Source organism: Myripristis murdjan, chromosome 24 (assembly GCF_902150065.1).
Source record: "Myripristis murdjan chromosome 24, fMyrMur1.1, whole genome shotgun sequence".
Taxonomy (NCBI): Eukaryota; Metazoa; Chordata; class Actinopteri; order Holocentriformes; family Holocentridae; genus Myripristis; species Myripristis murdjan.
Window position 1 is genome coordinate 11,915,233 of NC_044003.1, and position 26,121 is coordinate 11,941,353.

A 26,121-nucleotide genomic window follows, 5' to 3' on the forward strand; every position below is an offset into this window, starting at 1 on the left:
CTCCTGCTGCCTCCCCTGTGTTCACCAGCTCACGTAACGACCTCATTTTTTATTGGTTCCTGTTTCTTTCTTTTGTGCCGCTTTTTTTCTTCTTCTTCTTCAGATTAACTACTCCCAGTTGCTGGGGCAGTATTGATGAGGATCTATCATCCCTGTGCTGCACTGTTTTCTTTTTTTTTTTTGACCCCACTCCTCTCACATTGGACTGAGCAGTAAAGCTGAAAAGTGCTTGCCTTAGCTCGAACACTGATTATGCTCTAACTCACTAATTAAACCGGTCAATAGTAATTGATTGGCCCTGATAGAAATTATCTCTCAAGACAAGTTAAGACACCGGGCCGCCTCTTCTTCTCCTCTGCCTCTCTCTTGATATATGATGATGACCCATTATCACTGCTCACCACATCACACTGCATATAGAGACGCATCATATACTGTCCAGCTGCTCTAATACGAGACCTACTGTTAATTGATTACTGTGGCAGAGTGACTATTAATGGGTAGAAAGCCAAAAGCAGAAATGGATATTTTATTCCTGTTGGTATTTGGGTCATTGTTGGATTACATGAAAGGACAGACTCAGGGTTGATTTAATGGATAAAGTGTAGGTGGTGTTGTTGTAGCTGGTTTATTTATAGCCTTGTGACCGTGAATGTCACTTGTTTCCATCAAGAGAGCGCGATCTGCAACGGTGACATGAGCCGAGAGTGTGTGTGAGTGCAAATGTGTATTTTCTAGATTAGGACACAGTGGAAACACATGAGGTTGAATTACTTAGTGCAGCTGCCAGAGATATAGAACTGTCCTTGCCCCCCTTATAACACCCCCTCCACATCCACATCCACAGTAAACATGGACACACATAAACACAACCAAGCGCACACGGTCTGCCTCACTCCAGTCTATTTTTATGGCCCACTCTGGAAATGCATATTGATCACCCTATCCTCTGACGCAGGTTGCCAAGATGTTAGGAATGTACTACAGTAAATATCGAGACATAACATCAGTTACTATTTAATGTTCAGGTTACAGTAACTGTTTTTTGTAAGGAACTTTAATTATAGGCCTGCTGGTTGGCTGAAATAACACTTCAAGGAAAGACAAGACCAGAGTTAATTGTCATATGTACACATAATACACAGTTCACCCGAATCCATTGGAAATTTTATGACATGGCTAGGTCACATTACATACTTCCTTCACTTATTTGTTGGTATACTTTAAAGTGATAAGTTGCTATAATATCAACTGCTGCATCTTATTCGTGGCATAGTTGTGTGTATTTGAAGTTAAATTCTATCATCATTCCTCTTTGCTTTGACTGGCATCAGATAACAAGAGTAACACATCACTTCAGTGTCAAATAAGAACAGAGAAAATGATATTCTTAAAGGCAAATACTCAGGCTGTGGTTTTAGTTTGGAGCAGTGATAGCATAAAAGAGATTTAGGATTGTGTCTGTAAGGTTACCCGTTTGAGTTTTGGACCAGATGATAATGCAGTGGTTGTAAGAAACAATCACACAAGCTCAACAAGTTAATATGCATAGTCGTCTGAATCTGAAACAGTGTGCAGCGGAAAAGAGTACCTGCAAGGTTTTTATGGTTTTGCATTTTTCATTTGGTTTTTATTTTTATTTCATTTTGATTTTTTGTTTTCAGTTTCATTTTAGTTTCAATTTGTTGTTAAAGCAGGTTTGCTAATTTAGTTTCATTTTTATTGATTGAAAATGCCTAATTAAAGTTACATTTTTATTAGTTTCAGCCTTTTTTTGTAATATTGGGTATTTGTCAGGGGTGAGATTCAAAAAGTCAGAGACAGACAGTAAAGGCATTTTATCTATTATCTTTGTTCATTTTAGTTAGTTTTGTAAACACACAACACAGTTTCAGTGAGCATTTTGTTTTGTAAAGCTTTGTTGTCATTTTTATTTCAGTTAACAAAAATGTTTTTTCACATCTAGTTTTCATTATTTAATTAGTTTTCAATAATAACCTTGCTGTCAAGCAAACCTTCCCTAGGTAATGGAAAAAAAATATGTAAAGTGGAAAGCGGCCCGTGCCTCGTTCATTTAGTAATCTTAACCTTCCATATCTTTTATCTGACCTGGCTGTGCTGCGGTTTGTTCTCAGACACGCATTTCTGTTTTGGTCACAGCTGATAAAAATGTACTTCAAATTGTTTCTGACTTGGTATTGTTGCTCCCAGACTTTCTGTCTAATGTATTTGTGTTCGACTCTGTCTTTTTTCTCCTCAGTGCACAGCCTGAAACCACTGCTGACTGTCAGCTTCACCTCTGGAGACATCAGCCTGATGAACAACTACGATGACCTCTCTCCCACTCTCATCCGCACTGGTCTCAAAGGTGTGTGGGTGTCTGTTTATTTATGCATGCCCACATGCTCCAGCCGGCCTGTCTATGTGCTCCTTTGTTTCACTACCCAGGCTTTCACACGTGTCTTTATCTCTTAAATCTTTAGAAGTGTATATTGTGTATTTTCACACTCACTAACACTTGTCAAAAAAGGCTTTGATAACAAGTTTCTAAGGGTCAAGGAATTTCTGGAATATCGTGGAATTTTTAAAAGCCAGTTCCAGACAAGGAAGCTTTATATTTATTTGTTTTTGTTCACATTATGTTCACTTCTACTTTTTACTTTAATAAATCCTCTGAATCTTAAGTGTATTTAAAATTTTGGTCATGGAAAAAAAAACGTCATGTTATGTTTATGTAGATCATCCAAATTCAACATTTTAGTCATGGAAAGTCATGGAAAAATCGGGCAATGTAACATATGACGTAGTGTGGGAATCCTGTGTGTATTTGTTCATAAAACCAGATGTGTACTTTTTCTACCCCGTCCTGTTTTGTAGATGTGGTGGTGCAGTGGTGCTCGCAGGGCGACCTCCTGGCTGTGGCGGGGATGGAGAGAGCCCTGCTCCCTCCCGACCCCTCCTGCCCTCCCCTCCCCAGAAACGCCATCGTCAAGTTCTACAACGTTCGTGGTGAACACATCTACACACTGGACACGCCGGCACAGGTGATCATCTGCAGCCGCCACATACCTGCCTACTCGCATTTGCGAATATGTCTTAGCATTTGTTTTAAGCTGCTGGTTTATGAGACAAGTTGAGATGAGTCAGAATTTACTGTGAGTAAGGTACAGCTAACATGGTTTGTTTTTCTGCTGGTTGCACAGATTATACTGGCACCTACTTGTGCTGTGCAACAAACTTTGCCCATTAAAATGGGTAAAACAAATACTAGGACTTATCATGAGTACTCTTTGACCAAAGTGTAACCACAAGCTGCCAAATGCTTGAACGCACACCTGATTCAAGGTTCCTAAGGTCATGGAAAAGAACAGAAAAGAATAGTTTTATTAACATTTTGAAATCTGACTAAAGCAGAATCAACTCTGTGAAAGATTGAATGACCAATTTATAAAAAAAAAAAAAAAAATTACGGGGTGGAACCATTGTGGTGTGTGTGTTCATACATCAGTTTGTCATAGTCTGATGAAGGAAGTTGAAAATAGCTTATTTTAGATCTGTGAGTAAATACTATCCGCCCTTTTGTTTCAGTATGGACTGTGATTAAAAGCTGAAGGTTACTCTTATGTTGTAAAAGAGGCTTACACACAACATATGATATATATCGACTGGGTTAAGGCATGGAGAAGTCATTGAAAACCATTGGTTAAATAGTGTATTATCCCTGCTGATTTTTCTGCAAACTCTGGAAAAAATTTCTCTAGCGTCATAACAGTCAGAAACCGTCACTCTCCATAATCTTTTTTTTATTCATATTCCATACTGGATAATTGCAGTGTGACAGATTGTGGTGCATGGTAAATATGACAAAATGACCTAATCCTCCCTCCTTGTCCCTGCAGCGTCCCATCACCACGCTGTGCTGGGGTCACCGGGATTCTCGTCTGTTCTTGGCATGCGGCCCAGCGCTCTACGTAGTGCGGGTGGAGCACCGCGTGGCCAGCCTGCAGCTGCTCTGCCAGCAGGGCATCGCCACGGCACTGAAGGAAGAAAAGGACGTGGCCAAGCTCACCATGCCTTCCCGCCTTTGTTCTTACGTCACCACCGCTTTCATCCCCACCATCAAGGTAACACAGGACAGGAAAAGAGTCCAGAAAATTTGTGTAATGCAGATTGGTGCAGTCAGTCAAGCTCCGAATTAGTGGACGTTTGTTTATTTATTTGTTTATTTAACAAATGATGGTGGATACAAAAAAAAAAACAGTGCAGTGTTAGATTTTATTGAGGCTCTTGGTAGCCTGACACATACAAATATCCTGTAGTAAATAATTTAAAATAAAATGTTTATTGTAGACGTGAATATGAGAAGTCATAAAACAATTATTCTCCATCACTTTTATCCTCCCATCCCAGCCTCCCATCCCAGACCCCAACAACATGCGCGACTTTGTGAGCTACCCGACAGCTGGAAATGAGCGCCTGCACTGCACCATGAAGCGTACGGAGGACAACCCTGAAGTAGGGGGCCCCTGCTACACTCTTTACCTGGAGTACCTCGGGGGTCTGGTGCCCATCCTCAAGGGCCGACGAATCAGCAAACTGCGCCCTGAGTTCGTCATCATGGACCCCAAGACAGACGGAAAAGCAGGTGGGACTTAACACATTTATGGTGCTCATATGTTCATGGAAAACCAGGATGAGTCATTTGGTATACAAATATATTTTTACAGGACTTGAAAAATTAAGCAAGATAATAAATGTTCCCACACACAAAAAAAACAACCAGATAGATGCAGCTAATCATTCATATCAGCTATTCAACAAGAAAGGGAGAATTTGAGTGTAGATACAGTTACTGGCCATTAAAATTATGCTATTATAAATCATCCTCTCTGTCATCTTCAATGTTTGGTGTTACCACCCCCTTGTGTGACTGACATGGGCTTGGACAGCTGTCCTACAATAAAAGCACATTTTCATCTGTAGTTTGGTTAGAGCAAAGTTATTGCAAAATGAATCGTAATAATACTTTTTTTGCAACCTGTCTATTTTATCTCCTAGTTTCAAACAGGACTGTTTAATGTATTCAGCCTAGACATTATTGTGTGCTCCAGTACTTTTCCAGTAATCAGACTTGTGGGTGAAGTTTCTTGAGTTGGCATTGAGAGAGTGAGTGTGTTTTAGTCACATAGTGCCGACTGGACCCATGTTAATTAAAAGCTGCTTAATGGGAGCTCTGATGGCCCCTGGGTTCCTCATAAATCAACCCGCTCCCTCCCTATGCAGTGATAAATGAAGCCAGCCATGAAATGGTTCCAGCCCATTCACACTTTAATGTCCATCAAATAAATTAGCTTGACCTAAACTGGAGCAGCAGTGGTTCACAGACTCCATATGAATGAGCAAAAGAGGAGAAAAGTCACTACTGAAACAATAGTTTGGGCCAAATGGGTCTAAATGTTAATGTGCAGGAAAGGTGGAGGGTATTGCTGCAGATCCACTGTGCCACCTACAGGTTGTTTCAGTTGTTCATGTGTTTCTTTACAAATATATATTAAGATTTTGAGGCATTTAGTGGGACATGCCACTTTTATCAAGCAATTTTTTAAGATTCTTGTCTTTCCATCCTAATTTTGCCCACATGGTCCCATCATTTCGCACTACAGGATCATGAAAATTTTCCTGTGATTAAATCAAAGTCTTTCCCTGTGATTTTTAAAGACTGTGATGGCTGAACATTTGATTAACAGTTTAGGAAGAACTGAAGAGGGCATGGTATGCTGGAAGATCAATCCCTCCTCTATCCTGTTTTTCTCCCTTCAGACGAGGTGTATGGCAACAGTCTGATATCCTCCATGATTGACAGCTGTAACTGCTCAGACTCCAGTGACATTGAACTCAGTGATGACTGGGTGGGCAAGAAATCTCCAAAGATATCCAGAGGCAGTAAATCTCCCAAACTGCCCAGGTAATCAGACTTCACCTGACCCATGCTTACTGCATCCTGTCACATATTACTAACACTTCATGTCTATTTTTATGTGATATCCAATTGGTTCTTTGTGCTTGTCAGCAGAGAACATGAAACATGAACGAGGGGTTTTGTTGTCTGGCAGTTGCTACATGAGTAGTCAAATGGGCTATTTGATATCACGTTTCCTCATTATTTGCTTTAAATAAACTAATCACAAAAAACACACACGTTGATATTAGCATAAGTATATGTTTCAATGGCAGCAGAGACCCTATCCATGCATTCAGACTTCTGCTGGTTCTTAGACTTCTCTTAGTTCAAAAAGCCACAGGACAACATGAAAAAAGGCATTAGCTTTAAATGAATTATCTTTTTTTTTTTTTTTTTTTTTATTTGTATTAATATATATTACTACATCTCTGTTTAACATCCTCAGTCTGGTATGGATTCTTAATTACACATTAATGTGAGATTAATTAATATAATAATGTCTAGGAGAATATTTGATATCCAAACAATGACGGCTCTTCCCTGTTATTGAAATCTTAACTTTTACTCATTTGCCTCTCTGTTGCTTACCTTTTCCATGAATGCCAGACATTATAATGGAATGTAGCACACTGTATTGGATGATTATAGTTCACTGCATGCCTAAACCTGTTTTTTTTATTTGCTACCTTCTCTGTAGAGACTTAGTCTGTCCCTTTACCAACAGGATCAACATTGATCCCAGAAAATCGCCCAAACTGTCCCGCGCGACACAAGAGATCTCCAGGTCACCACGGTTACCCATACGGAAACCCTCAATAGGTTCACCTAGTCTGACACGGAGAGAATTCCCTCTAGATGATATAACTCAGGTAATAGTCTGATTCTTCAAATATTTGATTTTTTATGAGTCTGCATATAGTTTTAACTTAAAATAATTTGATATTAATTCAGAGTAAGTAAACTGATTTACTTTCTTTTTTTCTCATAGCAAAACTACCTTGCTCAGGTCACATCCAATATTTGGGGAACAAAGTTCAAAATTGTGGGGCTCGCCACGTTCTTGCCAACTAATCTTGGCGCAGGTAACCATGAAACAACTTTCTCTTTGGCATCTGAAAATGAATGAAATTTATCCAGTCCATCTATAGAAGAGTTATTAGCTGTTATTCCAGTTTTCAGTTTTATTTCAGCCCATTCTTAATTTTTTGTCTCTCTTCCTTACTCTTATCTCTTTGTTCCCCCATCAGTTATCTATAAGACCAGCCTCCTCCATCTGCAGCCCAGGCAGATGACCATCTACCTGCCAGAAGTGCGTAAGATCTCCATGGACTACATCAATCTGCCTGTCTTTAGTCCCAATGTCTTTAGTGAGGATGAAGATGACCTGCCTGTCACGGGTCCCACTGGTGGCGCCGATGACAACCCACCCTGTACTGTCAACATCCCTATTGCCCCCATTCACAGCCCTGCCCAGGCCATGTCCCCCACACAAAGTATTGGTCTAGTCCAGTCACTCTTGGCCAATCAGAATGTGCAGCTCGATGTCCTGTCGAATCCCACAGCAACACCTGCTGGGGCCGCTGCCAGTGGATCAGACCAAAGCCAGGACACCATCTTGACGGCCCAGTACACAGTTCCCACCAGGTACTCCAGTCCGGGTCAGGTCATCTTTGGAGGGCTGGAAATGGCTCGCCTTATGGTGGGGCCTCCTCCTTCTCATCATCCATCACAGCTACAACACCAACAACCAAGTCACCATCAACAGCAGCAGCAGCACCAACAACAACTCCAACACCACCAACAGATGCAGCACCACCAACAACAGCTTCAACAACAGCAGCAGCTCCAACAGCAGCAGATCCTCCAGCACCAACAACACATACAGCAGCAGCAGCTTCAGCAACAGCACATTCAGCAGCAGATCCAACAAATACAGCAGCAGCAGCAGCAACAACATCAACAACAGCTTCAGCACCAGCAACAGCTCCAACAGCACATACAGCAGCAACAGCAACATCAACAACAGTTACAACAACAGCATCAACAAATTCAGCAGCAACTACAACAACAGCAGCAGCAGCAGCAACAACAACAAATTCATCATCAACAGCAATCTCAGCAGCAGCATCAAATGCAACAACAGCAGCACCATCAACAAATTCAACAGCAGCAGCAGCAACTCCAAATTCAAATCCCTGTTCCATCTATGTTATCAGGACAGCCTTCGGGTGCAGCTGTGCACCAGCTTCAGCCAGGGGCGCTGCAGATTCAGATTCCTCATCCACCTGCTGATTTGGTGGTTGAGAGAGGGGTGGGGGGCGAACATGAGCACCTTCTGAAAATCAAACCCACCCGATCAGCTCCTCAGCTGGCTGAGGGTGACACAGTGGTGTTCAGTTCCCCCCTAGAACTAAGCAAGATGAATCCCCCTCCCCCCTACCCTGGAACAGTGGCTGCAGCTGTGGCTGCTGCAGCTGCGGCTGCTGCCTCAGCAGCAGCTTCCGCTGCAGCCTCCACTACTGCATCTGCAGCAGCAGGGGGCAGCAGTGGGACTCCTCCACCTGCTGACCTTTGTTTGAAGAAGGGAGAGTTCCCTCTGTATCCTTCAAGCCAGCAGCCAGCGCAGTACCCCACACCACTTGGCTATGAGAGGATCACAACTTTTGACAGCAGTGGGAATGTTGAAGAAGTTTGTCGGCCTCGCACGCGCCTTGTCTGCAATCAGAACGTCTACACACTCCAGGGACCGGGCAGCTCTGCCACTCTCAGGGTCACCTCCTCATCATCCTCTTCTTCAGCTGAGGGGAAGAAGATCCAGCTACCCTATGCCTCTGCCACTCTTAACAGACTCACTGTGCCACGCTACTCCATACCCAGCGGAGACCCACCCCCATACCCTGACCCAGCCAATCAGAACAATACTGTTGGCAGGAACGCTGGACAGAGGCTTGACAGTAGTGTGATCCATGCCACTCTCAGGAGGAACAGCCGCGAGGCCGCTCTCAAAGTCTCCCAGATGCTGGATGCACCCAGACCCCTGCCTCCGAAGGCCAAAAACAGTGGTGCACTAGCAGCCTCGTACCAACAGAGGGTGCCGACAGCCTTATACACCTGTAGTCAGTGTAGCAGTGGATCCAGTGTTGGAGGCACTGCTCCAGGGAGCACTAATGGGATAGCAGGAGGGACTATCATCAGGCAGGATTTTCCCCCTGGGAATGGTGCACCACACAGTACAGTCATTGTTCACTCCAACAGTGCTACTCCTCTGACCTCCCAGTCTTCTTACAATCTGCTGGGTGCGCTTGAGGCATCTGGGACGGGGGGAGGAGGAGCAGCAGCAGGTGGAGGAGGTAATAGAGACAGGGCTGACTATGTGAACTCAGCTTTTACTGAGGATGAAACACTGAATCAGTCATTGAGGCATCTGGCACTTGGAGGAAGTGATGTATCAGGGATGGTTGTCAAACGCCCCCCTCCCTATCAGTGGGACCCTGCTGCCACAGAGGAGGTGTGGGTTCCTCAGGAAAGGACAGCAACCCTGACCCCTACTGGACCCCCTGCACCCCACAAACCACCACCCCTCATCCTTAGCCCAGCTCAGCATTTAGATGTGTCTCGACTGCCTTTTGTCCTTTCTCCAAAGTCCCCCACCAGCCCCAGCGCTGCATCATTCCAAGCTGCAGCAGCAGCCGCAGGCTACCAGATCTCACTCCAGTACCCCCCTGGCACTGCCTATTCTGGTCCACAGCTCCAGCCCATTCCAGGGTCACCACGTCCCTGTTCCTCCCCTAAGGAGGTAGTGGCACCAGTACCCTTTTCTCAGCAGGATACTACCCTGGTCCTGCCACCTGGTTACCCTGCAAACCTGGCCAACCTAGCCTGCTGCCCTCTGCCACCCATGTATCCAGGTGGAAGCTCCTGCGCTGGACTTCCCATTCCGCCTATTGCCCTGCATACTCCCTGGGGCACCTATAATTCCTGCCCTCCCATTCCTGGTCCCGCTGTGCCATTGCCTCCCAAAGCCTCCCACATGGCAGCTGAGAAAAACGTTGTCTCGCCCCCTCCTCCTCCACCACCTCCTCCTCCACCACCTCCAGCAGAGTTGCAGAATCATGGGGGTTTGCCGGAGGCCATGGCAGAGACTGGAGAGGGATTCCAGGAGGTCCTATCCCTCACTGAGAGCCCTGTGCCGCAGCGCTCCGAGAAGTTGAGCAAGAAGAACCGTAAGCGGGCAGACGGTCGGGCTGAAGAAGCTAATGTGCCACCCTTGGCTGAGGGGAACAAATCCAAGAAGGAAGGCCGGGCTTTGGGTGATTTCAACTCGCTTATCTCCAGTCCACGACTAGGAGGCAGGGACAAGAAGAAACTGAAGGGACAGAAGGAGCAGCAGATGAAGGCTAAGAAGATGAGCAAGGCCCCTGCCTCTAGTGAATTCCAGGACAGTTCAGAGAGCGAGCCAGAGCTCTTCATCAGTGGGGATGAGCTGCTCAACCAGTGCCAGAGTGGTAAGAAGGGTTGGAAGAGCAAAAGGAGTCTTCGAGCTGCCAGCGAACTGGATGAGATAAAGTGTCGAAAGGCCAACGAGAAGGAGGACCGTGGGCTGGGCAGCCAGGGTTTTGTCTACGTCATGGCCAATAAGCAGCCGCTGTGGAACGAAGCCACACAGGTCTACCAGCTGGATTTCGGGGGACGCGTCACACAGGAATCAGCCAAGAACTTTCAAATTGAACTCGAGGGGAGACAGGTAAGGAAATGTAGCTAAAGCACTATCTGTCACTGTAATTTACATTTGTTGTGCTCATTCTAAAGAGATAATTACAAGTCAAGTACCAGTCATGTTAAATGAAGGAAAAGGCATCTACAGGAGACATGATGTTAATGCACACAAAGAGGTACTATTTTTATCGTATAAAATGTGTGTTTTTGCCCACTGTTTTGTATTTGTTTGTGTACAGGTGATGCAGTTTGGCAGGATCGATGGTAACGCCTACATCCTGGACTTCCAATATCCCTTCTCTGCTGTGCAAGCTTTTGCAGTTGCTTTGGCCAATGTCACACAACGCCTCAAATGAGATGTCCCATCCCTGCTTACACTGAGGAATCTGGGAATCGAATACAATCTGCTGAAGGGGCAAACAGTTCTTTCTGTTGAAGCTGATAAACTTTGATTTGGGAGAGGATCCTGAACTGAGCCCTGGTCTGCATAGAGGAAACAGATACAATCACACTGCACTACACAATGCTGCCACTAGATTTGGTGCAATAAGCATTGGCTGCAGTAGCCAAGGATGTCCCCAGATTTGCTCGGTTTGGCAGTCAGTGGCGCCTTGCAATGCCCGCGGGGCCAAAGAGCTGAGCTTTCGGTAATCATCATGCAAATAAATGCTGCTTTAGCTAGAAGAAGCTTCTAGACATGACAACCAAATGGTTAACTGAGAGAGGAATTGTCTCTGTGCGGTTTTGAAAGGAAGCAGCAGTAATACTTGAAAAACACATTCTGGAGATTGAAGTTGCTTTTGCTTTCTTCTTTCCCAGAGCGCACAGGTACTACTGGGCACTGAAATCCATTGCTGTACAAAACTTCACTGAAACAGTTACCACTTTATTATACAGCTTTTGCTTTTAGGAATTTATTAAATGATGAAACTTTGTGGAGGGTAGGAGGGTCTTTTTGTTTTTGCTCTCTGCCATTCCTTTTGTTACTATCTCAGTCTTTATTGGCTGGAATTGAGGTTTAGATATATGCATTGTTTAGAAGCACTATTATAAACGAGTTTGCAAGTTTCCCTGTTACAAACTTGGAAAGTTAAGGGAATATATATATATATATATGTGTGTGTGTGTGTGTGTGTGTGTGTGTGTACATATATATATATATATATATATATGTACACACACACACACACACACACACACACACATATAGCTGAGTTGAACTGCAGTCTTTTCTATAAGGTTTCCTGGAACTCTGAAGGAAAAATCTGTTACTGTGCTACATGAATTAATTTATATGTACATTTCTTTGTTAATCTTGTTACTATTCTGATATGAATATTAACATTGTAGTCATTGTTCATGTTATATCATACAACCTTAGTACCTTGTTGACATAGTTTTCAATTTATCTGCTTTATTTGGGAGACTTGTGGCTGAGGTAGAGCAATGCTGTATAGTTTGAAGAATTCAAGAGGGAGGGGTGTTGAATAGCTTTGACTGACATATCCTGTACTTATTGAAATATCTCCTTTCCTCCGTTATGGTGACAGGGACGTTAAAAAAACAAAACAAAAGGTCATCGAGGTCCAGTTTCAGTAACTGAATCTCAGGCATGAAGTGATTTGTCACCTGCTGTCACTTCTGTGAAGTGAGTGTGTAGTTAGGGACTGTCCCTAATCTTAGAGACCACGCTAAACGTGCAAGCAAGGTACAGGAAATATTTTTGTATATTTCACCTATTGCATTTCATACTCTTTTCAGAAGTCGTGTAAATACATATCACTCATATGTAAATGTTGTAAAGAGACCGAGGTGAGTTTGAGAGACATCTGTTTACACCTGTCTCCACTGTGTTTAAGTGTAACTTCAGGTGTGGAGCAAAGCTGTCATACTGTTGAACTGATTAGCTGCAACCACAAAAAACAGTAAAGCTGAAATGGTTTTTTCGCTGAAACTTTGAAGTCAGAGCTCCAATGAAGGACGAAGCTGTTTAAACCTCTTCATTTAGTAAGCTGACACTGAAATCTGTTAAGCTGACACTTTTGTTTTTCCTTTCAGGCAGTGAAGCTTGTATTGTGTTTGACCTCAGAACACACAGCAGGGGCCAACATGTGGGTGCTTGGCAAGAGTAAACGATTAGACATTTTGCAAGTATCTGCAATTTTATCTCTAGGTTTTGTCTAGTAGGTGTAAACCGAAATCACTTTAATTTAAAAACAAAAAAACAAAACAAAGCAAAACAAAACAAAAAAAACAGTAAAAGAATTCATACGCCAGATGAAATTTAGGTGTAATTAGGATCACCTCAAAAAAAAAAAAAAAAAAAAAGTGCCAAAAGATACATGTGCTAAAAATGAAAGATAAAGAAAGAGGCCTGGAAAGAAGTGTAACCTGTGCTTGACTTATAGAGACTAACTGTGCTTTGATCTCTGAATTGATGAGATTATTAAATTCTTTCAATGAGATCTTTCTGTATCACAATGAGATGCGTGTCGGTTAAAGGTGGATTCGAGATTGGGTCCGAAAAAGCTAGTACTTTAAAAAAAGTCTCTTCTAGTATAACCTTAAACGAAAGACCGTGGGCATCACATAAACAAAATATTCATCAATGCTATTTTTTTTTGTGTTGGTTGTGCAATATTTTCTTCAGAAACAAAAAAAAAAAAGATAAAAAAAACATCCTTTGCCATCATTTACGACCACAGTTTCTTACAGTGCTGATAGTTCAGCATCTCAGTTGCTGGTCTGTACATTTTTATTTATACGAGATTATTTCCTAAAGGATATATATATTGTGGAGTTTTCTGAACATTTCTTTGTGTTGATAAGAGTTTGTTGCAAGTGTAGCCCAAATTCTGTGACGGGACTGTGGGGGAGGGCGGGTGAGGAATGTGGGCAGGGGGCAAATTTTCAATGTTTCGTGAAGTTTGCATTGGATGGAAAAGATGTGAATGAGTAAGTGCCCAGTTGTTTATCGTAGTTGGTAGACTAGTTCTGTAGGGTGTTACTGTTAAGTCAAGGTGTGTCTGTGTTGTGCGGTCTACCAATCCCATCAGTGTTATATCTATTATCTTCAAACCATGTGTGCTCATGGCTCCTTTACAACACTCATACACACACACACACACATCATTCACACACGTTCACTTGAGTGTAAGCCACCGAGTTCATGATCAGAATCGCTGATGGACTTAGGTTATGAATTCACCTTCAGTTGATTTGATGAGATGACCTATTTGTAGATAGGATCCGGCTTTTCTTTTGAAAAGATATGTGCTTTGTATTTGTAGATGTAGACTTAAAGGTTAAAAAAAAACTTGAAAAAAAATCTGAGTCTGATTTGGTGACTGAATGTTTATAGTGAATGGATAGTAAGGCATGCCATGTAAATTATTTTACAATTGTATATGTCACGCATCTTTTGAATAAAACGTCATTGTTTCAGAGAAAGTGCTGTCCTGTGGTTTGAATGCATATAATAAAGGTATTATGCAATTATAGCTTTCTTTTTTTTTTTTTTTTTTGTAAAACAGCTGGTGACAGACTGGATCAGGACAGGACAGTTTTTGCTCAGAATAATTTCATACACCTCTACATTCAATGCCAGTGCCTTCCTGTTGGTGTAATTTTTTATTCTTTAACTCCAAACAACAACCAACATTATTACACTGAGTATGCTCCTGAAATACAAGCATGCAGATCATTGCAGAACAACAACAATATATAAAAGAAAACCATATGATGCTAAATCAAAGAGTAGAAAATAAGTGCACACATAAAATGCTAAAACTGATAACTAAAAAAATATGAAGCTATATAAATGCATTAAAGGATGTGCATATACGAAATGGTTTGTTTGCTTTTGCATCACTAGAGGCAGAAATTGTCATTCTGTTTCAAAAATTCAGTAAACTCTTTTTCCTCATTTGTGAATATGAATATGGAAGCAAAGTAATAATAGATTAACAAAAGGGGAAAGCACTGTCATGTTTGGCAGTATAGTCACAGCAGCCAAGTGAAATATAAAAGTAAAGTCTGTAAATGCCACAAACTATAAAAATACTGACATATGAACTAAAAAGGGAGTGTGTTTCAGACCTATGATTCACTGAGTGATCTACACACACACACACACACTGAGTGTGTGTGTGTGTGTGTGTGTGTGTGTGTGTGTGTGTGTGTGTGTGTGTGTGTTGCTGCGACTCTCCGTCCTGCTGTGAGCGGCGGCGCGCGCTGTCGCCTTCCTCTGTCCGCGGTGCTGAAACCTGGTCACGTGACCCTCCTCCCCGTGTGATGCGCGCTTCCGCCCCCTCTTCGTTTTTTACTGCTTTCCTTTCTTTCTTTGAAGCCACACAAACAAAACAGCTTCGCCTGCACTTTCAATTAAACGAGGAGACAATAAAGACAGACAACAGGGTCGCTCTCTAAACACCGCGGATTATTTCCCATCGCCATTTTTCAGCCGCCAGACACTCGGGATCATGGACACCGACTACTCCGGCTTGGAAAACCCTCTGTACAGCGAGCTGAAATATTTTTGTAGGAAGATACAGGAGGCCTATAACGAGCTGAAAGAGGACCTGACACCTTACCGAGATGATCGCTTTTACAGGTGGGCCTCGTTATGTAATACCAATACAATGGCAAATCCATTCTCCTCAAATGGAAAATGTCCTTTAAAAACAAGAGACACTGTATTACCTGTGCTCACCATATTCCAGGAGCTACATTTTAATAGCTGCTGCTTATTAACCGTGATTATCCAGTTATCATCTGGCATGGGCCTTATTACACTGACACCCATGTAAAGGCGCACAGGGTGTACTGTAAATTACGTGCATCTTCTCCCTTTTTAGTCATTTATGCGCCTCTGTGGACACTGTGTGCTTTGTTGGTTTAGGTTCTGCCTGAATGAAGCCCAAATATGGCCCCCAAAAAACAATACATCATCAAAGAGAAAACCAGGTGGATCGTGAATAATTCATAGCTTAAACCAAGTGCAGTCCATTCAGTGCAAATCGATATTTCACATTGGTTCTCAGTGGTCTGGTTAAGCTCTGATAACTAAAGCCCACAATTTGGAAAATAAGGCCAAGTTGATTCACATCCGAGGCAACAAGTGTCGCCCTGCGGACAGGAAAGGAGACACAAATCGCACAGTGGAGCTGCAGTTGATTTTGATTAGACGTGATTTACACAGATTTTTGACCATTTGACCTTTCTGTAGGAAACTGTTAACCAAAAACTCCTCCAATTTCCTTGGCGCTGAAGTCGACCAGGAGATATCACTATATTCCGCATGCGTGAAGTGGAGCACGGTTTTTTCGCGTCTCACAGCGTGTTGTCATTATCTTTATCAGAAATTAAATATAACACTGTATACCAAATCAAACTGAAAAAAAATTGGGGCAATTGAACTGAACTGTGAGTCACTTTCATAGATTCCCAGGAAACTGAAGAGGAAAGTAGTGAGGAGTGATACATCTTACTTCGACTACACACTCTTTGGTTTCCTCGCTTCGCTAAAACCATGTGATCTAGGCCCCTCCCATTCGGATGACGTAGCTCTCCAGTTGTCGCAAACTGCTGCCCGCTGCTCGTACACGGATGTGGATTCAACTCGGGGATTTTGTGTTTTCTCTCGCCACTGACAGCGCGAATTTAAAGAAATGGATTTGTAAGTGTGAACTGGGTGTCACGGCTACACCGGAGATATGTTACTGACGCCGCGGTGTGCGCTAAAAGACGCTGAGAAAAGCAGTGTCTTCGTCTTGGCTGCCATCTGTTTCTGCTAACTTTCACTAGCATGGAAGCTAGCAGTGTTGACAGATCCACACCTACGGGCATAGACTCGTGATTAGCTGACAAACAACAGTGGTTAAAGTTGTATTTGCCGACATTATTAACTTATCAGCATCAAATTGATAACATCAGTCTTTTTTGCTGCCTTGTATTGTCTCCAGTGATCATTACCCTTGACCAAAAACCTCGATATCGATAATGTGGGGATGACTGTTGGTGCTTTTATAAGATATACACACACACGATTTTTTTTCTTTTTTTTTTTTTTTTGCTTTACAGTCATCAATAATGTGGATATGATGACCAAGTAGGGAGAGATAAATAATATAACAGCTACAACAGTATAATACGTTCACAAAACAGCTTTCCTTTACTGTCATGGCGCCTTTAATACCAGGAAAACACATCACTTATGCCACATCCTTAGTTATACCAGATGATATCTATTTTCATATCACGGTGTTGATAAGATGTGGATTTATCGCCCAGCCCTAGTGTGGGTGTCCATTTGTCTGCCTGGATGTCTGTGCATGCCTAATATTATTTATTTAAAGCACCAAATCTGATTTGATCTGATTTATTTCCTCTCTCTGGGACAGACTGGCCCCCATGCGGCTTTACACACTCTCCAAGAGACACTTTGTCCTGGTCTTCGTGGTGTTCCTGATCTGCTTTGGCCTCACAGTCTTCATTGGCATTGCAGGTCAGTGTGAATAATAATATTAATGAGGAATAATGACAACAAGTTGTTGGTCACAGGTCACTGCAACACAGACTTTGGAGGAAGGGAGGTTTGGAGTTGGTCGTTCTGATACCTGATTTGCTGCTGTCAGACAACAATGACAGATTATTACAGCACTGTGTTTCATCCCGGCTGAGCTGCTCTGTGTATAATCCAGCTGAATGAGACCTTTTGTCAGAGAAGTGAAGAGTTTTTTAATTAACTCGCTGGTCGCTTCAGCATCCAGCTACTCGCTCACAAAGGAATTTAGCCTTGAGGAATTGAACTTGGCAGATTTCTTTCAGCTCAGTCAAAGCTGAGAAACCGTATTGATTTTGCAGAGAAATAACAGGGTTAATTTAGTGTGCCAGTGCTGCTTTCTCACAGAATTTTCTTGTTGACCAGAACTATTTGGAGATTAAAAGTTACTGTGTTTTCTACTTCTGCTGAAGACAAGGCTATGAATCAAATGTGGTGTTGTTTTTCCTTCATTTTTTAGGTCCTAGGATTATTGCTGAGCAAGAACACAGTGGTGACCAGTTACTTGTGAAAAACCATTCAGTTAAGGTAAGACATTTGATGGCAGAAAAAAATCCTCGTAATGAGTGCAGCCACCTCTGCTGGACAGATTAATGATGTAAATATATATCATAATCTGAAGCCTGTAGGTTGACATCAGATTGGTGCACTGTGTGCTAATTGCAAGTGGGCGGGAAATTTCCTGAAACAGTCCATGGGAAATTAAGCTGGGGAATTTTGGAAGTATACCAAGTTGGAAACTTTTCATGGGAATTAACAGGAATTAACTGGAAATTTTGGCTACTTCATACAAATTGTATCATATACACACATAATTGTAAACATTTTGTTTTGTCATAAGCAGTTGTGTGCTAACTAATCCAAATTTTAAAAAATGACCCATTTGAAAAATCCCTTTCAAAATGTAAAATGAAAGCATCTCAAGCTTCTCGAGCCTCTGGTTTTTGGATTTTTTTTCTGCATTTTTCCTCAGTCCTTTCAGGTCTAGTGTGCAAGATTCTGAAAATGATCTGTGCGTGTGATGGAGGAGTGCAGGGAAGAAATTCAACCGAATTTGCATTGAATCAGCTTAACCTCCAATTTTGCAAATTTCCAGTGTATTCCCATTAATTCCTGTTAATTCCCAACTTTGAAAATTTCCAGAATTTTGCAACCCCTATACTAATTAACCACAGCACAGATCCATAAATGTGATAAATTACTTTAGCAAATGAAGGTCTTTTGAGTCTTATAATGTTTTGGAGGAATATTTTTGTGTTATCTTGCAGCCAAAGGTACACTCTGACCAGACTGCCCTCTTGTACTTGTGTTGTGTAATTATCACTGATAATGAGTGTCAGTCGCAACAATTATCTCATCATTTGCTCAATCAATTTGTGGTTTCAGACGGGGCCCTTCAATCTAGTTTCTCCTCCGCTGACCACGTACAACCAGCAACTATGGCTCACCTGTGTGATGCAGGTTGAACACAGCAACGGTAAGACCAGAGAACAGATGACACAGATCTGATTTTTAATACCAGTGTGAACGGCAAAAAATCACATTGACTGTGACATTTTCAATTCTGATTTGGGTCCCTTTCAAATGTGGTACTAAATCAGATGCATGTCTGATGCCTGGTTATGTGGTGTCTTCCCACTGAGCACGCTCACATCTCTGTCCAAGCAGAGATGTAAAGCTGAGGGCACTTTTCCACATCTGGACAGTAAAGATGATCTTAATTTTCTTAAAATCTTAATTTTTATTGAGATTTATGGGAAAATGCTTCAATCAAAGCCCGTTTTTGCCTTCTTGCCCTCAGTCTGAGGAGCTGACAGACGGCCACCACAACATGCAGTTCATGAAAGGACTGCAACACTGTTTTATTAATTGTGATGACCCACTGTCCTGCACATGACATTTTTGTTGTTGTTGTTGTTGTTCAGCAGCATGCATGTTGTAAATGTGTGCGTGCTGGGTCAGATCTGCCCACACTGATATCAAATGTGGGTCCCATTCAGAGATGGGGTGAACAGTCAAGGCAAAAAGATCATATCTGAAAAAATAAAAAATTAAAATTGGGCCATTTAAGCTGCTGTGTGAACGTAGCCTTATGTATGTCTGCATGCATGGTTAAAAGCGGAGTAAAGTCTGTAGATGCTGAGGGAGGGACAAACTCCCTCTGTTTTTTTTACTAGTGGATGCAGGTGTGTGTCCTCGCCAGCGGGTTCAGTGTAGCTGAGTGCTGATGTTTGAAGTTTTGATGTGAAAAAATCAGCATATCAGAAAATAAATTCATACCAATTACTTTTTTGGGGACCAAAATGCTGATGCATATCGGTATCACAGCTTCATCAGAGCATCGTGACAAAGAATAGTAAAGGCCAACCCTATTCATCATCTTGTACTAATGAGCGGACAAGATGCACCTGCCACAGGAGGTGCAATAGGTGAGAAAGGTACAAATGGTCTGTAACTTCCACAAGCAAGAGAAATAAATGGGTCTGAAAGATACTGTACCAAATAAATGATAGTGTACACATCTCAAAAGGAACACACTTGCCAAATACTGATATAAATAGGTAAACAATAAGAATAAATATATAGAAAAAGTACTAAACAGCAGTGTTTCCTCTGCATTGATTTAGCAGTGGTGCATCATCACTGCAAGAGAAAATGTGAAATAAAAAGATTGTAATTTAGTCTAAGTGCTATCTAAAACTAAGTGTAGCCCAGATGCTGCAGAAGTAAACATTATATAATAACTGAAAACATTTTTTACGCGAGAACCTCAACTTTAAACATAACTTAGACCCAAACTGCGACAAATATGGGACAAAACTAAAATTGTTGCTCGTAGCATTGAAATTAGAGAGGAAACACTGAAAACAGTGTAAACACATTGCCACTAGGAAATCATGTTATGAATCACAAAAGAACCACCACAATAAATATGATAATGACAGCTTCATCTTTGTCTCTTGGTATTACATAGACATATTGGCATGTGATGATTTGCTAACAGCATGTTGTGATCCTGTCCGTGTCAGTGGTCGATTTCCAGCAGAATTTTGAGATCAACGTCGAGCTGAAGGGAGTGATGCAGGACGCCAGTGTTATGCACATCAACAACAACGTGCACCAGAAGTCACGGACACTACACTGCGGGGCTGTAAGTGTCAAACAGCAACCCACTCAGTCTGGCTCTCCGTGTGTTTATCAATCTTTAAATCAACCAGCTAGCACCAAGCAGGGTTTACAAAACGCCATTTATAATGTGAAGTGAGGATGTGGCGTAGAGTGACAACAGTTGCATTGTCTCCTTTTAGACAGACAGATGAAAATATACTCCAATTTTTTCCTGTGTGTTTCTGTGCAGAAATGTGATGAGATCATCGTGCTCCATCTGGGCTACCTGAACTACACCCAGTACCAGATCATAGTCAGCTTCAAAGGCCTTGAAAACATCACGTATGACATCAAGGTCAACTTTGTGGTAAGGACAAACTCTGGCCAGAAATGTGCTCAGTTAGTAAAACTATTTCTCTGATTATATGTTTTTTCCTGCTGCTTGTATAGGAAAGCTTTCAGAATTGCCTGAGCTTGGAAATTTGAGCCAGTCACATTTATTTTAGTCCTTTTCTTTCCCTTCTTCATGCTCCTTTTTTATTCCTTCACAGTGGAAAACATACAATCCCACCTTCTCTCAAGTGGAAATCTGGTTCCGGTTTGTCTTCGTGGTTTTGACCTTTATGGTGACGGTAAGAGGACAAGCTGCTGTTTTTAATCATCTTAATTGGCATTCCACTGGCGACTGCAGAACCAGTTTTGCTGCAGATGTGACAGTGAATAAAATGTACAAGCTTAAATCCCAAGCTAGGTGTGAACTTTATGTGAGTATATGTTGTATGAAGTCTGGAGTACAGGAAGTCCAGTGTTTCCCCCAAACATTTCTCAGTCAGCGTTATTCAGAATTCAGTTGCAACAGTCACATTTCCTGTATCACCCTCTCTGCTATTTTCTCTGCTGTAGATGTGAGAAAGTAGCTGGCATGGTTTCTGCAGCGTTTTAACCACTAATTCATTCTTTAAATGTCCTTAGGTGTAGGAGGTGCGCAGGCAGCAAGCTCTTTTAGTAGACTGTTCACCCTTGAAAAATATAGAAAAGCCAGAATAAAAAAAATGAAATAGAATAGAAAAAATTGTGGTGCAGTAGATCTACACCTTATGTAAGGGATATTGTCCAAATTTCAACTGAACACTAGAGCCTTGCTGTACTGTTGTTGCTGTTTTTATAGGTACCTGTCACTGATCTAGGCCTACTGTAATATACTCTTTTATTATAGATCAGAGGTGCCAGTGCTATTTTCCCATTGAATCGCATTTTTTCCCATAGTAGCCCTATAACTATGTTTATATTAACAATTTTTGCCTAGTCTGTAATGGTTGGGTGTATGATTTAAGTAGCTTCAACAGGGATGGACAGTCTACATCTGCTTCAACCACGGATTGGTCATGTGGAAAATCTGTGTTAGTAGTCTAACTTTCAAACTGAGCATTGCTGAAATTGTATATATCTTGTGGAAAATCTAAATAGAGTGATACATGAAGGAAAACATATCATGCCAAACTGTTGCTGTTCAGTTCTAGGCTTGATGATAGTCTATACAGTTACATTAAAGGGCAGCAGTCCTATGAAGTTATTAGATACGGTTGTGCGCTGCCATTACAGACTCTGAACCGGCCTTAACTTGGGTCTGGGAGGACTAATATTTTTTGCTCTGCATGTCCCAGTGTATGTTTGCTCACTCGTTGAGGAAGTTTTCCATGAGGGACTGGGGGATAGAACAGAAGTGGATGTCCATCCTGCTGCCTCTGCTCCTGCTCTACAACGGTGAGTTTCACCGACTTGGCCTTTGGTCCATCAGATCACGTGCGCAACATATTGTGTCGTCTCTTACAAATGTAACTGTAGTCCTTAAGGGTGCAGTGAACAAACACTGAACCAGTCTGTCAGCTGCGGATGTGGATTGTCTCCTGTCTATAGTTATTATTTCCAATTCGACGGGCATGTCTGCTCCTCTTTCTGAAGCTCTTCCTCTGCTTTTGCTGCTCAGATCCGTTCTTCCCGCTGTCCTTCCTGGTGAACAGCTGGTTCCCAGGAACGTTGGACGCATTCTTCCAGGCTCTGTTCCTGTGCGCCCTGCTGCTCTTCTGGCTCTGTGTCTACCATGGCATCAGGGTTCAGGTGGGTCCAGTGTCATTCACATGCTAATGTTACAGGCTTGTATTTTTAACATAGAGCAATGTGGGCTTATTTTATGCACTTGTTGCACTATTTTTTCACTCATGTGATTTATTTCATTTCCACAGGGTGAGAGAAAATGCCTGACCTTCTACCTGCCTAAGCTGGTCATTGTTGGTCTCCTTTGGCTTTCAGCTGTTACACTGGGGATCTGGCAAACGTAAGTTACCTCTGTCCACAATCAACCCAATCCCAACTATGACTTACAGACAGACTGGAAATATCTATTCCTCTTTTTCTGGATTCACAGGGTGAATGAGCTCCAGGATCCTACCTACCTATACAAAGTGGATATAGCAAACTTTCAGGTGAGTCTGTTAACCTTTAAAGACATTCCTTGAGTCTTGAGCATAAGTGTGTTTCCAGGTGAAAGCTACAATTCATTATCCACTCTGTCAAATGTCAAATTTCCTGACTTTTTCATGACTAAAATGTCTAAATTTCATGACTTATGTGAAGGCAAAAAAGGAAATAATAAATAATTGAATTTTTTTGCAACTTTCTCTGTCTGGAATAAACTTTACACAACTTTAAAGAAAGAAATTACACAACTTTAAAGAAACACCATGATGGGTGGGAACAGTTTCACTGGTTGTTCAGTCTTGTCATCATGAGAAAACAGACATAGATGAAAGGAGATAAGTAAAAGCAGTGAGTCAAGGATGTTAACATTTTGAGGTAGTTGAGATACTGGTTGTGTTAAAGGAAGTGCAACTTTGCGTCCTCGCCTGTCTAGTAGTTTAAACAACGCTCTGTGTTGTTTCCCCAGGGCATGAAGATCTTCTTTCTGATTGTCGTGGTTCTCTACATCCTCTACCTGATCTTCCTGATTGTCAGAGCTTGTTCTGAACTCAAGAACATGCCCTACTCAGGTAGCACAACATGGCACGCATGTCTGAATTTCATCTAGCTTTTTGTTTTATTATTGCAAATAAAAATCGACTTGCCTTGTCAATTTTGTCTCTAGATCTGCGTCTGAAGTTTCTGACAGCGCTGACATTTGTGGTCCTCATAATAAGGTGCGTTTGAAGAAACAGTAACTTCCTAAATTCCTCACAATCAATCCTCCAAGTCTTTCTTTAACATCTCCTGTTTGTTTGGTGAATGCTGATCCTGTCATTCTCTTCCAGCATGGTCATTCTCTATCTGCGTTTTGGTGCCAAGGCTCTTCAGGACAACTTTGTGGCCGAGCTGACCACTCATTACCAAAACTATATCCTTTCTCCGCTGCATGATTTTGACCACAGCCTCCTTTTTATTGTGAATTACAGCTATCCATTTCCTAACCACTGAGGGATTGTTCCTTAATTCCAGACATACCAGCTGAATTTTTATCCTTCTATGGTCTGCTCAACTTCTACTTATATACATTAGCATTTGTGTATTCGCCTTCTAAAAATGCCCTTTATGGTGAGTAATGTAATTGAATTCTTAGGTGTCACGCTGGTGATTTTTTCCTCTCTGCTGCAATAGATGAGAAAGTAATCTTTTGTTTTATTTCCCAGACTCACAGCTGAAGGATAATCCTGCCTTCTCCATGCTAAATGACTCAGATGACGAAGTAATATATGGGTAAGGGCTGCTATAAGGCTAGTTTATGATTATTTTAATTTGTCGATTAACAAAAAAATTCTCATTTATTAATGATTCAGTGAGAATTTCCATTGTGAACAGAGATGCTGCGTTTTATTTACCCCCCTACCTGAAAATTTCAATAAAGGTCTACATTTATGTTCAGTTTGCCTGATGGTCACTGAAACATCTTCAACCTAGGCAATAGAGGCTTTACACATTTTACACATAGATCCTTGCAAATTATAGGTGAAAATATTCTGCTGCTTTACGTCTTAAAAGTTTAATACCAGGTTTAATATCATTTTTAGTATCGAAGGTTAAAAGTTTATTACCAGGACAATGATCCGAATGCTGAACATGTGCCTAACGACATACGCCGAGTTCTCACTCTTTTGTTTTTCAGGTGAAATTCAGTGTGACTTTCACATAATCCCACTGTTGCTGCTTCTTTGTCTTTTTATAAGGAGCGATTATGAAGAAATGCCTTTACAAAACGGCCGTGCCATCAAAGCAACCGCCAAGTACCAGGATGAGAGTGACAGCGACTGAGGGGACTTCCAACTGTCTCACCTGTCCTCATCTCCTGTGTCCCTGTTGGAAACTGTGGGGTTGGAACTACCGTGTGTATGTGTAAATAAGGAGTAATGGCATTCACAATGCAAAGTGATATACTGTAACTGTACATAACTATATTTTTAAAGGAATTTCATGTCTACTGAATGTAAACTGAGTTAATGTCGGTAGCCAGTCAACCTTTTTTTTTTTTTTTTTTTTTTTTTTTTGGCCTTGTCTGTTTTCAGACTCCTTGAGAATAATAGAAACAGATGTTGGTACCATCACTGTAATCTGCAACACTATTTTTGCTAATTTTTTTTTTTTTTATTTCCTTACAACTTCTTAGGTATAGATGAACGGGAAAAGTGTCAATATTGATTGTGGGAGCTTTTTTTTTTTTTATTTATAAAGAAAATCAAGGTTATTTTGAATGTTTTGTTTTGTGTTGAACCACTGTTGTCTTTCTGTGCTCGTACTGTTATTGTTTTTGCCATTCCCGTATGCTCTCTGACATTCTGATGATACTGAAGAGTTTTTTTAAAAAGATGGCCAAAGCTGAATACCTAGGAATCATTTCAGATTTTTAGTAGAAAATGAAAAACAGCAAGCGTGCAGCAACTATTAATATATTTGTTGTTTTTTAAGCACTATTATTGATAAATGGAAATTGAAGTGCCATAGAGGTGATGGTTAATGACGAATCCTCAGTTTCTACCGATGTGTTAAAACCAGGGAGAGCCTTAATCGCAGTAGGTACTACTGACTCCTTACCACTACTTTACCCATTCATTCCTTGTGAAGTAGCTTTACTTTTGCACTGTCACAATGTTTATTTATTTTATTAGTTTGTTGAAGCATGATGGCACTTCAGTCTTTAGTGACCTGGATGGATGGATTTTGTGGAACTGAATGGATTTTATACAACTTTTTGTTATGACTGTAAAAAAAAACAACCTTAAAGGACCACCTATCTATCAATTTCATAACCAGCCACATTTAGTTGCATCATTGGAAGGTCGGTTACAGTCTTTCTGCATTATCAAACATGATTTTAAGTAATCTTTTCCTCCCTGCTATGACTTTATATTTGGATACTGTTTTAAAACATTTATTGCTTAAAAGTGTTTCATTGCTCTAACCTTTGTTTTGTGAAACTGGAACTTCCGGATGCGTTAGAACTTTCCACAAAATCAAATGTGTTTTTTCACTATGTAATATCTAAACATGTATTCTATTCAAGATGGTGCCTTGTCTTCACTTCAGATTAAGTTTTCTTCTGAACAGGCTGCAGTCTTAAATGTGTAAAGGCTTTGACATAAATCTATGTGACTGAATCCTTGAGTATGAATGTAGCTTACGTTGATTTTAGCTATTTTAAAGTTCTTGGAGGTAGACATGGGGCTTTGTATGTTGGAGGTACTTGTAATATTTGTTGCTTTATGACATAAAAAAACGCACATGCAGCACT

At 41.4% G+C, this 26,121-nt stretch overlaps 2 protein-coding genes across 4 annotated transcripts in view; both read left to right on the forward strand.

Moving 5' to 3' along the window:
- Positions 1 to 11,808, forward strand: part of tulp4a (TUB like protein 4a) — a 31,380-nt gene extending 19,572 nt beyond the window's left edge. The window contains exons 5-13 of one of the 2 annotated variants that reach the window (XM_030046576.1): positions 2,261 to 2,368; positions 2,878 to 3,044; positions 3,900 to 4,124; positions 4,411 to 4,645; positions 5,821 to 5,965; positions 6,660 to 6,831; positions 6,951 to 7,044; positions 7,210 to 10,706; positions 10,918 to 11,808. In XM_030046576.1, coding sequence (XP_029902436.1) covers positions 2,261 to 2,368; positions 2,878 to 3,044; positions 3,900 to 4,124; positions 4,411 to 4,645; positions 5,821 to 5,965; positions 6,660 to 6,831; positions 6,951 to 7,044; positions 7,210 to 10,706; positions 10,918 to 11,034 — 4,760 coding nt within the window. In that variant the 3' untranslated portion in view covers positions 11,035 to 11,808. The remainder of the gene's footprint in view (positions 1 to 2,260; positions 2,369 to 2,877; positions 3,045 to 3,899; positions 4,125 to 4,410; positions 4,646 to 5,820; positions 5,966 to 6,659; positions 6,832 to 6,950; positions 7,045 to 7,209; positions 10,707 to 10,917) is intronic. The other variant, XM_030046577.1, reaches the window with a different exon arrangement.
- A 3,160-nt stretch (positions 11,809 to 14,968) lies between these two features.
- Positions 14,969 to 26,098, forward strand: tmem181 (transmembrane protein 181). 2 transcript variants are annotated; one of them, XM_030046977.1, is made up of 17 exons: positions 14,969 to 15,290; positions 17,080 to 17,183; positions 17,701 to 17,768; positions 18,627 to 18,717; positions 20,270 to 20,391; positions 20,599 to 20,715; positions 20,900 to 20,980; positions 22,013 to 22,112; positions 22,336 to 22,466; positions 22,592 to 22,683; positions 22,774 to 22,831; positions 23,293 to 23,395; positions 23,491 to 23,542; positions 23,654 to 23,736; positions 23,844 to 23,933; positions 24,029 to 24,095; positions 24,563 to 26,098. In XM_030046977.1, exons 1-17 carry the CDS (start codon positions 15,160 to 15,162, stop codon positions 24,645 to 24,647), a joined length of 1,575 nt encoding a protein of 524 aa, XP_029902837.1. In that variant the 5' UTR covers positions 14,969 to 15,159; the 3' UTR covers positions 24,648 to 26,098. The 2 variants fall into 2 exon arrangements, with proteins under 2 accessions (XP_029902837.1, XP_029902838.1); XM_030046978.1 differs by lacking the exon at positions 14,969 to 15,290 and adding an exon at positions 16,239 to 16,355.
- Positions 26,099 to 26,121: the final 23 nt, after the last annotated feature.